Genomic DNA, 14124 nt, shown 5'->3' with positions numbered 1-14124 from the left:
AATAAACTGAAGAGCAGTCATCAATTGAATGTTTTATTTTGATTTTATGGAAAGTTATTTGATTATCACTATAATTCTCATCATGGGTTCACACAGATATCCCATAATATAATAGGAGTGAAACAGTACACATGCACTGGAAAATAACATCAAATGTTAAAGACAATGAAAAGCAGAATGATATAAAACAAGTTATAATAATTCATAAAATGAAAAAATTGAAAAATATTGAATGAAATCATCTTTACTTTGTCTTTCTTTGATGATTACTTTCTGAAATTCAAATAGACAATTATAAATATACACAAACACTCACAAAGACATCAATATAGAAATGCAGAATTTTTCAGTTATATGAAATTAAATAATAAGCAAATCTGGACAAGAAAGATTAAAAATAGGTCATTGAAACTTTACTCTTACTCATGTTTGGGTCGGTGCGTATATAGTTCAATAATCATAATAATAATAATAGTCATTATAACTGTCGTCACATAGTGATAGAAAATTAAAACATTTGTTGATTATTTTTTATTTGACCAATGAAAAGAAGCAAATAAAGTTGGAGCTGAGAAAAGAAAACAACATAAGTTAGACCACAAAAAAAGCACAGAAAACAAAATACACTATAATTTGACTGATGAGTGAAAAGTTCTGAAAATAAAAAGAAAAATGATGACAACGAACGAAAGCACAATGGTAATGTTCTATTACACAAAAACATTTTGTTGTTGTCAGGAATAGAGTGATTGAAATATTTCTTCAATGATTGTTTGTTATTAAGAAAAATAAGACAAAAGTTTAGGTTAATTCTTTTTCATGAAAAAAAAATGTATAGAAATGTAAACACTTAGATTTTTATATTTTAATACAATATACACATAAATTAGTTAAATGCATAAATTGGCTTTATTGTTAATGAATTTATCCTCAAAAGATTTGATGATGATGATAATGAAGTTTAAAAATGTAATTTCCGGTAATATTAAATAAATTGTCATAGATTCAAACAAATGAATTTGAAATTCACTCGGATGTGTTAAATTAAATATTATTTAGAATTATGTTGACAAGTATGTAATACATGGTTAGGAATTTCTTCTTTGGAAATAATGAATTAAAAAATAATAATAATAATCAATGAACAAAACTTTCCATCTTAATAGATAAACTCTGATGAACAAATAAAAGTAATTTGATCAGAAAAGTATCTAGTTCTATGTTGAAATCTATTCAGTTATACATACAGTAGATAAAATGGTTAACTACTTATTCAAAAGTAGTGAAAGTAAACAGATAACGAGAGAGAGAGAGTATGGAAGGGAAAGAAAAAAGGAATGAATACTTTTTTCTTTTGTAAACAAATCTTCTTTTGGTTTTTAATCAACATTTAGCATCATGAAAAAATGATTTGTGTTCATTTGTCTTGTATTTAATATCAGTAATTATAAGTGATTGAGTAATTAAAGTCAATTAAATGAATATGCCGTGTGTACAAAGTATGTATTACATTTCAATTAATTGTGGTAATATGTTTATTATCTATCCAGAATGTTCACTAAAAAGAGAATTATATAAATACAAGTAGAGTTTATCAATTTATTGATGAACAAAAATAATAAAATCTTATAATACCCTATGGATATTTAACAAACAAATCATATATATATATATATATATATATATATATATATATATATATATAAATCCCTTGCGCTGTAAAGGAAAATCATATTTGGTCCAATTAAATTTTTCAAATTAACCGTAATAAATAGATAGTTTTAAAGAAACGTCCTATGCATTGAGGTTATATCGTTTTCTAGGCTTACGTTTTGATTATTCGGAAATGTTTAAGTAATTATGCAAGAATTCATAACTATCAATACCAAATGAACATTCACATGATAACTCATATATTCTCACTAGTATTCCCGGATCAGTTGGGTGTTAATTGCTTCTTTAAAATCGAAAATCGAAATCTTTTGATTGGATATTTCATCAAACAGTTAATATCTCTTTAGTTTATGACAACAGCTCAAAAGTATGAGCGATAAATATTTCATGTTATGATTCAAGGTACACGTTTGCGCATGGTAAATGTTAAAAATTATTATTTACAACTAATTATATTATTGCTATGTGAATAAATGTAAGAGAAAAAGTTTCAGTGTGAAAAAGTTATCAGCTCCAGTAAATGATATAATCGCCCAAAATATATTAGTGAATATCTGCTCTCGATCACTTTCAACTTTCGAAAAAGTGATGTCCAATAAAAACATTAAAATTTAAATTAGAACTTCATTCTAACTCTCTCCAAACATTTAATGTTAGGACAGAATGCACTATGGTTTCTAGTCATGTAGACCAATGACTACATTGAAAACTGCACTGATTAAATTCATTCAACACTAAGGATTGAACAATATGAAATCAGAGACTATTCAGTCATCGAATTACTGTTAATTAATACATCAGTATCTAATATTTACATATACTATGGGAACTTTTTAATTTTGCTGCATCTATTGAGCAGTGTGGAGTATTTTTGTTAATGTTCAACACTTGTCATCAGTAATTCATGCCAATTTAGATAAAAGCTTATTTTATACACGTAGACGATAACTTTTAAATATAAATATCGTCTTCAGAAAAACACTGGAAATACCAAAACTTCTATAGTTATTTCTAATTGATTAAATAGACGAACGATTAGGCTGAAATTTCTTAGATTCTTCCTTCTAAACGAAAAAACAGCAATGTTCAAGCAGTTGATAGAAGCAAATACCTTGAAATATTTTTCAATCATTAATCATCATTTTCAACACGATACAGTTCGATCCACATAATTTAAAAGGGTCAAGGGAAAAGATCATTCGACATAGCCACAACATACATTTGTGAATGATGAGTATGATTTTAATTTTACTTACCCATTTCTATAAAATATTGAAATAAATATTTGTAAACAGTTACAATTTAGGGTAGTATTTATTCGTTACTAGTAGTGAAATACAGAAAATGTCTCTTTTGGAATTTTCCTAGTTAATTTCATCTGAATTTCTTACCATAAACCTACTTTTTAACAGCCACCATGTACTGTTGAAAACCGATCGATGACGTATTGTGCCAGAGTTAATATTTTCAAGATAGACTGATTGATTTAATTGCATAAATCAAGGTGAGACAAAAAGTCCTATTATACCAACTCTAATATATTTGTATTAATTTATAGACTATATTCATGGTTCAGAAGATAAAGAGTGAATTGTGCTAGAAAATATGCTTACCTTTATTATATGCTCAAAACCACTGACATTTGACCCAGATCTTCCTCTAGAAGAGAAATATTCAGAATCTAAATCTTGTTGATCTTTTGGTGTTGAGCCAATAGTAGAGAAATTTGTTTTCAGTTCTTCAGAATCATTATTTGATAGAACACATGGAACGTTGACCAAAGTAATGGGTGATATTGAACTAGGTCCATCTCTGTCTTCACTGTTTACGGATGGGTCTACATTAGTAGTTGCAGTAGTTACAGCAGATGTAATGGAAGAAGTGACAGAAACAGTTGATACTTCATTTATAGGGCCGTGCACACTAGATAAACTTAAGGAGGAATCACTTGAGAGATTACTGGCTCGACCTGTATTTCCTAAGCCTAAAACTGGTGTATACGAAGTCCTTAAATCTTCTCCTGGTAAATGTGAATCAATCAGAACTTCAAGAAAGTTCACAAATAACTGAGCAGTATCAGCGTTCTGATTCGCCTGAAATGAAATTAGAAAAGAAATACAGCTAGTAAACAACTTTGATGAATCCTGCTTGAAATTTAGTTTGTCATGGAATTAGTGACGTTAATATGTAATCCCAAAATCAATCAATATCAGATTTATCAAGTGACTGATTAAATTGACGTGAAATTCTTATACAATAGAGAATTAGTATTCGTTTTCACACATCGAAGTAACTCAGAAGCAAGTAATAGTTGTATAATGATACTAATGGTTATTGTTGTCAAAACTAATTGGTGTGTGAAAGTGAATGTAAAATGGGGTCTATCACTGAGTGTGGATCGAGAGAGATAGCCCAATGAGTGCTTAATATGTGATTTCCTTTTCTCTCATTGATTTCTGCTCCGGATTAACTGAGACTGATTGCTTGTTAATGTATTCAATAAAGTATTTTCTAGTCTATTCTGGGTCGTGAATCCTGAATCTGACATAATGTGACTAGTCTTATTATAGTATTAACGTATCATCGTAGTATACTCGCGCGCGCAAGCGAGAGAAATATTTTGAACCATCCATCATATCACTATTATAATCAGTTATTCGAAGTCAAACAATGTGAATGTGACCATCTTTTGCAACAAACTATAGAGTTATCATGATCAATGTTAAGGCATTTCATTTGTGATTTTAGAATGATTAATCTCTGTCAATCTAAGAAATATCGAGTGGATAACAATCCTAGTTACAACATAGAATGTATTTAGCAGTTATTATAGTTTAATTCAAAGCTTTGATGTGAATGGGGTTAGAATGAAAATTACTGTTATAATAAATCTTTTACTACGTCTTTTTAACAGTATAAACCATTTAAATTGTAACTCAATTAATTTACCAATAGTGATGATAGAAAAACAATAGTTGCCTTTTTCTGTTTATTCACTATGCGCTCCGAAATAAAAAAAGATTTAAAGTACCATGAACAAATCTTTTTATTTTTGAAGTGGAAAACAAGTTTACAAATGAAAGACAACTTAATTATCTATGAATAAATATCAGATGAAATAATTAATAAACACACCTTAGAAAAGTGCCCGGAAAATCTCCATAGACCACCAAAACCGATACCTTGGAATGCAAAGTGAAAATATAAAACTTGATGTAAAAAATAAAGCAATTTGAAACAGCAATACGGCTAATAAGTAAAGAAAATCCTCACTAGCTGTACAATGGTATTTATAGTTATCTAGCACACTTAAGTCTGTAATCTAAGAGATAAAAGTAAGATAAACTGTGTTTTCAAGTATTTAAACAAGTTACACAACTGTCTAAAGGATGATACGAAATAGTTAGAGAAAAATGGATGATAGATGAATGAAAATTGTTCTGTCGAAAATGTTAAGAAAAGGTCAATAAGGGAAAAACTGAACATACTAATTTACAAAATTTATAGGGATAAATTAATTATTTTTTGACCGAAATTAAATGAAGCTTCGAATAAAATCGGTTTGGAATGCATAAATCAGACCTGATATATATATTTAAATATAAGATAATTAAATTGCTGTGTGAAAAAGTCTAGAAAATTCTCAAGTGGGGTAAATAGAATGGAATATGAGTTTAGAAAGTAATAACTTTGAATGGCCTGTTTGAAATCGTAACACTAATTCAAAAGAAAATACACCATGGAATACTTCGTTAATTTACTGAGTCATTGTATCCAGTATGAATACATATATACATAATACTTAGGAATCAAGAATAAGTAGAAAACTGTTTTGTCCAATTCCGTGATGGAACCTATATCCCATTTCCATAAAATCTTCACTCAACCAGTTCAGTGATTAATAATCATGTGTTAACTACTGACCAGATTTCATATGAATTTTCTGGAACTCTAACAGGATGTCATGATCTGCGTGTTCAATTCAGTGGAGAGGAAGACATTACTTTATTGATTACAATGAATGAAGAATGTAGTGTATTTAAAGTTGACTGAAACAGATAATGAGTATCGTTGATATTAGTGGTTGAACTGGATCTTATTCAGTAGAAGACCCAAAGATTATACCCTCAATCTCTTGCTTAGGTTGGCTAGTTCTTTTTTCAATAGTTCTTCAAATGATATTAGTTTACAGCGAAGACTATTTTCATTCCATATAAAATCTTTACGAAGACATATCATTATCTATATATATTTATTCAATTGTCGATAACAAGTGGTTCGTAAAGTATTAATGATGTATATAAATTTGTTCTGGATTTGAACTTCATACTAAATAGCACGTGTTGGCAAACTGAATAACTTAGTGATCACACCTCTGGCAGTGACAATGAGTGATTTTGATTCCATCATTTTAGAGATTGCAGATACACCTTAGTGTATATGTACAACCCTTAAAAACCTAATTCCAAGGTTTTTAGTTGATTGCCTTCCATTATCTAATACTTAAATACAATGCACCATAATGTCAACTTACTTGAACTAGTAACCATATTACAACATGACCGATAGAATTCAGCTAGTACTAAGGATGGAGAATACGGCATTAGTTACCACACTTCGTTAAATCAACGTGATTTTTTTAATCTTAACAAAAAAACACTGTAATAAAGATTTAAGATTAGAAAATCTTCAAAGAATTGCAACTGAGATGTGGATTTAAACTGCAATGAAGGGTTTAGTCCTATCTTCCATTATATTAATAAAACAGATTACATATAACTGCGGTAGAAACAAACTTAAGTACAAACAAAAAGAAGAATGTCTACTTTGAAAAAAAGTTTTCCGTAACTTAAAAAAAATATCGGTGAAACATGTAAATTCGATAAATTAAGTATCAATACTACTAAAAGCACACAGAAAATCTTATTATGTTTTATTAAATTTATTGCTTTACAATAATATTTAGATGAGCAAAGATGAAACAGTATAATTGTGTTTTTTTAAAATAAAAAGTCAATTATAATGAGATAACAATGTAACACAATTTTCTCAATGGCCCACATTTATCTTTATTTTTTGTTTAAAGATAATAAATAACATGGAGAAAGATTCTTATAGTTAATCAAGATTTCTGTTTGGAATTGAACTTACTCAATACACATAACAAATAAGATTGTATCTATTTATTTATTTAAAAAAAATATGCTTTTGTTGTTACGTGAAATACTGCAGATTGGAGGTTAGCGAATTATCGATGGATTCAAAGACGCGTAAATACGTAAGAACTACCTAGAATTCTGATGGGTCCCGCTTCCCTGTCTAGCCCAGCCAGTTGAGTCCAGAACGCCAGTCTCAGCCTCAGCGATATGAATCATTATATTTCAAACATACTCTGTTTATATACCAATCAAGCAGACCACATTGTACCATAAAATAGAAAATAACATTTGTACAATATTGACCGGTAGGAAAATGACACGTGAAATGAATATTGACCAATAAGAAAATGATACCATCTCAAGTCCAAGGATAGCGTTAGACTTAGCAGAATAATTTTTGGGATATTTTTCTGAATATCCCAACAGCTTTCATAACAAACATTTATATAGAATAAAATAAAAACACATAATGAAGATAGCTTACTTTGTAAATAGTGTAATTGTTGTACAGATGTTTCACCATTACCAATCATATTCTGTATGATACTTTGAACAGCACTTAAAATTTTTTGATCATGACAATGTGTTAGAACATAATTAATCTTTGAATCCAACAAACTATGTCTACATTGAATATTTTATTTAAGTAAACCGAAAAAAAGAAATGAATTTAAAGTGTTTTAGTTTTGTAGAAATAGGAATAATGATTTACTTTGAAATGGGTAATTAGTATGTAATTGGAAGAAATTTATCATCTATAGAATTTTTTTTCATTATTTTATAAATTGTATCAGAATTAGTGAGGTTGATATCATAAAATATCTCAAGTATGGGATTTTCACGCGGGTATGACTATATGTTGTGTTAGGAAGCGTTGTGCACGAACGCTTATTTACTTGTCTTTATACTGTGCATAAATCTATTTTAGTAAACTTAATCCATATGATACATAGGCTATGGAAATAGAAGAAATGACTTTATAGGCACTTGGATTTAGGTTGCATCACCGAGTAACAGTCTATATGATTCAATTGATTAGAGACAAACTATCTAGTATATTACTCTGTAAAAGGACCAGCATATATATCTCAGTCATTGAAATTTGACTATGCTTCAAAACTAAAGTATGGTTGTTTTAATAACCATATGATTGCTGAATACAAGGAACACTAAGGATCTTGTCGAAATTATTATTGCCCATGAAGTATATTAATCTAGAGTTCTTAGATCACTTTCGTTAGAAGTAGGGCCAATATAACTGTTTCAAAATATGAAAAAAAAATCTACCAATCTTTCATTGTTATACATCTTCATGTATACCTTAAAATAATTTGGAGTATAAATAAAAATGTTGATCTACTGAAATACATGTATTCACAGATACAATAATAAGCATTTGGGATATATATATATAATAGGGTATATTTCCTTTTATATTTACACATTAATCGACGAAGAACGTGACCTTAAATAGCTTTCATCTATCTCGTGAACACGTACGTGCATCATATTCCGGATACCTTGTATTAAATATCATTTGATGCTACAGAAACGAAGAGAGGTAGTCAGTTTATGACCGAGCTCTGCAAAATGAAGATCACTTGTATATGACTAGAATTTTTAAGCTATCTGGATGAAATCCTAAGGAATATAAATCGCAATGGTTTGAGTCATCATCACAATATAGCTTGCAATCAAATGCATTGACCACGTTGTAATACTATTTCGTATCGTGATGTAATTAATAGAATGTATTACTGAAAGGAATAAAAACAATTTTGACTGCTTCAATGTAAAATGCATTTCTTCAAAAACTACCACTTTATTAAATTTTGAGAATTATGCGTAACCGATTGAGCCAAATGATTACAAATAATAACCGACAGACCAACTAGCATAGGTAAACTATGGGAGAATGATATTGTCGTCTTTTTAGTCCTAATGAGAGACTAACATTATATTTAAGCTTTAGTTTTACGGCTGTTTGTGAACTGACCTCTGACTGGATTATGTGGTTCTTCATAAATGATTTGGGTAAATATAAGTCTTATTCATTTGAATGATCGAGTGATAACTGATAGAAGGTTTTTCTCTAGCTTGCATGATTTAGCTGTCAATGTTTACTTGTCGATTCTCTTAAACTGTTTTGGGTTACATTCAGTGAATTTCCTTGTAGAAAAGAACATAGTCAAAATTATTAACACATTGTATAAATTGCATTTGTATCTATAGTGCAAACATTATGCATTATCTCTAGAAAATGTGGCTAGAAATTCAGTTAAAAGTATTCTCAATCGATTATTTTTGGGTATTGTTGATTTGTTAACTGACACGTACATGGTTTCCGATCGCATGCAGCATTGCATATGAATATGGTAAAAACATTCAGTTTTATTTAAAGAAAATTTGCAAACAGCTGGGTTTGTTATTAGATTTTAAAGAGCATTACACTATTTTAGTAAGATGGTTCTACTTACATGACAGGAAATACTCGAGGAAAAACCATAGAAGCGTCTGCTAAAAATTCATACAGTACTCTTGACTCATTCTCATCAGTGGTATAACGTACCAAAGTCGTCTTATAGTTGAAAATAGAAAAAAATCGTGACACTTGATTAATATTAACTCAATTCATTCAAGTCACTTAATATAAATAGCCATAACAAAATCCTGAAAAACAATGTTAATTTCCATGGTTTCTATGTTTTATCATTGTCAAAATCTGTTTGCATTTATAAACTGTTGGTTACAAGTTAAAATAAAATGAATTTCACTATGGTGTGTGTGAGTGTGTACAGTAATTCAGACTGTTATTGATACGCAACACTAGTCACTTTGACTCTTGTTCATATTATGTCCCTTTAATAATTTTTAAAATAAATTTTATGGCAATTAGTTTATCAGTTTTATTGACTCATTGAGAGATATACTTCAAACAATCAATAACTCGAAAATCTTTTGGAACTAATTATGACTATCATTATTAATCGCTTTATTCAATATTATATTATTGGTACAATATAGAATTCTCAGCAAAAAGTATTTCAACAAGTTTCCTTTTCTTATTACTTGATCAATCCTGACGATTAATATTGGAATCTTGTTGTGATATTAAACAATCGTTATTTAAATCCTTCAATCAGGATTCTTTAATTGTGGTTACACCACAATTACGATACATGTTTAGACTTAATAGGAACTGAAGACAGTCCACCTTGCCAATTAGTGATCATCGGTTAGCTGTTAGTAGTTCAGGAATTGATCTGGTTGGTGTTCATTATTTTCAATGCATAATGCCGGCTACCACGATGTTTCTAATTGTACTTTTTTGTAAGTTGTTTAGTGAATGGTCGTAAAATTTTCATAAAGGTGACGGAATGGGTTATGCGATAAATAAACATAATGATGTGTTAAAACAAACAAAAATCAGATAACCTTTTGAAATATCTAGATGAAATGAACAGATAGCTCAGATATTTAAGCAAATAGCCAGATGCGACAATAAACTATGGAGTAAGAGATTCATATATTTGATGATTTACTAATCCTTTCTATACCACTAATATTTTTTGGAAGTAGAAATATTCGATTTGGTAGGAATTGCGACTCTTTTCCCTACCCTTATACATAAATCATAGGCAGCTGTTTGTACGAATGTCACTGGTTAATTCTCACAATAACGGAAATTCATGCCTGAATGATTGAAAAACGCCAATACCGTGTTCAATAAAGTAGAGGGAGGTTAATAATTAATTCATATCAATATAAAAAGACCAAACAAGTTAATTTTGTCGAGATTCAATATATAAACGGCGATATTTAAATGATTCTAAAATCATATACTGTCAACCAATATAAAGTCAAAGTCTTCAATAGGAAAGTCAAGATAGTCCCACTGTACGGAGCTTAAAAATGGAGAACTACTACAACCATCATCAAAAAGTACGAGTATTGATATACAATTGTCTACGCAAGATACTCAATGTTCATTGGTCGGATACCATAAGCCACACCATTCTGTGGGAGAGGACAAACCAGCTTCCAGATGAAGAGGAAATTAGGAAAAGACGGAAGCGGATAGGATATACATTGCGGAACTCATCTAACTGCATTACAAGACGAGTAAAAACTTGGAATTCTGAACGGAGACGGAAAGAGGAAGGCCAGAAAAAAACACTGAGCCGGGAATCGGAAGCAGACATGAAAAGGATGAATAGCATCTGGAAACAACTTGAAAGGATTGCCCAGGACATACTTGGATGTAGAATGCTGTTGGGCACCCTATTCTCCTCCACAAGGAGTAACAGGCTTAAGTAAGTAAATAATGTATCATATCCATGCAAAGACCCTTGATTTTCTCTTGAGCTAACTCACAAACTCAAATCCACTTCTACATCGCCGCAATTGCACTAAGAGAAATTACTACTAATCGTGTTATTATTCTTTATAATTAAATACGGCCACTGTAAGTTGAATTGAAGAATGGTATTCATTAGCATCCATTTTCTTAAAAAATGGCTCCCGGAAAACTTCATTAAAGTTTTGCGAATAATTCTGATAATTTAGGTAGTTTTTACTCACAGTTTGACATTACTTTAAATTAAAGCAATATCAAATGTAGGCATTGTGTCCCTGCTGTGGTACTTCACCTATAGAATAGTTTATATAAGTTCTATAGAGAGAGAATTCGGGGATAATTATATTTCATAAAACAACCAGAGCTAAGAAACAGCTAATTACCGTCAATAGTTACTCTGAAATTTAAGAGCATTTAACTAATTCTAAAAATTCATTGACTCGATACCTGGAACGCGAAACAATCATCCGTAGAGCAACAACTAATGGGTACTGAGAATAAGTGTTATATTTGTTGTAATATTCTGAATAATCTCAAAATAAGATGAAGTGCAGATCTATTATCATTTACAATTTGTATATAAGAATCGAAGAGTATGAAATACAAGTACATCATGATTGATAAAATTAAGTGATGTATGAAGATCGTCACATATGACACTTACAAACAGTTTAACCGCCTTTTCTACAAAATATATTTTATGCTTAAAACGAGATTACTTTGGTTTTTTTCATCAATGCTCAATTAGTAGACTAAGCTTGAATTGTAACTATATGAATATTTCAAAAAATTACAAAACATTTCAGATAGAACAATATAAAATGCATTAATTAAATTATTTCATGTAAATTTACCAGTACAGCAATAGTTAAAGCTTGAGTTGCTTCGTCTGTAAGAATACTTGGATCAAGAAGAACTCCAGTCGATGTCTTTTGTTCAGTTTGAATGGGGTTAGGTAATAACTGCTCCCGTTGATTAATTTGATTTCTATCTTCATTGACATCATCAAATTCGCTTCCATTCATATTCTGACTATCAACTGTTTCATCTCTGATTTGACTCAAAACATTACCTGATCGTTGTTCAGTGTTCGAATTAATACTACCACTTGGCATGCATTCATCAATAGAACGTGAACGCAAACTGTCTGTTGCACTTAAAATTGCATGACGTTTAGGAAACTGGTGACATGATTGTTGGACTTGATTCTAGCGAAAAAAAAGCAAACGGTATACATATATATAGGTTGATATTAAACACTTTTTAAATTGAAGTATGAAATAATACATGAAATAAAAAAATTTCTTGAACCACCAATACGAACAACCAATGATGGCTATTAGATAAACTTATATCTGTTAAGAATTTCGGAAGATTGAACGAATAATATAGTTTAATGAGTTTGTTTGAATCTTCCTGTTGATGTTTAGGAGTGCAATTGATCAGCCTTTTATTGGCATATGTACTTGCCTCAATATTGCCTTAAATCACGAGCAGCTCTCTGGACTCAGCAGCTAAGTAAACAACGCGATGGCGTTTGAAGCAAATGGTACTGGGTTCGAGTCTCGGGGTGGACATGAACTCTGGGACGCAGGTACGTCCGGCTGACGAGTCCCAGATAGGACGAAAGGCGCGTCCTAGATTCCACTACTAGCCATAATTCATCTTTGCTTATAATATAAGCATAGATACTAACGTGATTTGAGTAAGTGCATTTTATAAATTTCACATTACAAACACATCTATACAGATTCAGATATATAAAATATACTTTAGTGCATTCCAAACACTAAATTAATTTCATTTCTTTTATTTCTTATTTTCAATTGCATAATTTTCATGAAGAGAAATTACACAAAGCAGTAATCAAACGTATTCATGAGAAACAAAGAGAAAGAATACAAACTGAGTTATCAGAAATTCATAATTTAATGAAAAAGGAATCTTACCATCTCTGATATCGTATTAGTTGTTATCTGACGATCGTTTGATAAACGAATCAGTTGTTGTGTTGTATTATTGTCTGATAACAATAAGTTACTTGTATAATTTGACTCAAATCGCGGGCGATTAATTTTCTGATTAAAATTCGATTGAATAAAATTATTTGGCAATAATGATTTGATGAGACTAACTGAATTATGACCACGTGAATTCGACTGTTGAGGTGATGATAACGTATCAAGTAAGCTTTCATTAGATCCACCCCAATCAGTATGATTAGTTGAGTATATTGTTGCATTTGTGAAAGAGGAAGAATTCTTTGTTATCATTGTGGTATTATTGTTGTTATTATTGTTATTACAATTTTTATTTAATTCTTGTTCATTTGTACCAACAAGTGTACCAGGTATACGAAATTTCAATCGGCATCGCTTACGTACTTCTTCGGATACTGGTAACAGGGCTGTTAGATAAGCTATACTTTCGTGACTAACTTGATATTTATCACTGTAAATTTGATAAATCAGTAATTAAAGTTTTATGATGAAAACAAAATACACATATATTTAGATGTTATCAAATAATTTACTTGGATATAAATATATGACGATGGTATTGGGTGAGCAAGGAAGTTTAGTAAAGAGAACTGATCAACCGGCTAATCAAAGCTCGGGGCTTACGTCAAACAATTGAAATATTAGATTTACTCCAGTATCAAAAGTAAAAGAACAAAATTATTGGAGCAGACTCGTTTAATATGATATTAAGAATACAATACTTCATCATTTGCAAACATCTACATTTTTACTGTTATCAATATTTAGGAGTGTATTTCAGCAGTTCCTGTTGGAGTATAGAACTCCTTAAACAAACGCTTTGCTTTAGTGAAATATAAGACTGAATTTGGAATGGATTATCTGTATCTTAACACTGATGTTTACTTACAGACGCGAACTATATACACATCACTTGAACATTAGGGAGCTGTTA

The 14124-nt window shown here is 30.1% G+C and overlaps 1 protein-coding gene across 1 annotated transcript in view; it reads right to left on the bottom strand.

The window, feature by feature from the left end:
• Nucleotides 1–14124, bottom strand: part of NF1 (Neurofibromin 1) — a 117765-nt gene that overhangs the window by 9558 nt on the left and 94083 nt on the right. Inside the window, exons 44-50 of the mRNA XM_051214913.1 lie at nt 13140–13641; nt 12045–12398; nt 9311–9411; nt 7318–7457; nt 4810–4856; nt 3288–3767; nt 249–1558 (exon numbers count right to left, since the gene is read on the bottom strand). Coding sequence (XP_051068098.1) covers nt 1556–1558; nt 3288–3767; nt 4810–4856; nt 7318–7457; nt 9311–9411; nt 12045–12398; nt 13140–13641 — 1627 coding nt within the window. The 3' untranslated portion in view covers nt 249–1555. The remainder of the gene's footprint in view (nt 1–248; nt 1559–3287; nt 3768–4809; nt 4857–7317; nt 7458–9310; nt 9412–12044; nt 12399–13139; nt 13642–14124) is intronic.

Source organism: Schistosoma haematobium, chromosome 2, assembly GCF_000699445.3.
Source record: "Schistosoma haematobium chromosome 2, whole genome shotgun sequence".
Taxonomy (NCBI): Eukaryota; Metazoa; Platyhelminthes; class Trematoda; order Strigeidida; family Schistosomatidae; genus Schistosoma; species Schistosoma haematobium.
This window is presented reverse-complemented; position numbering and strand designations above follow the sequence as displayed.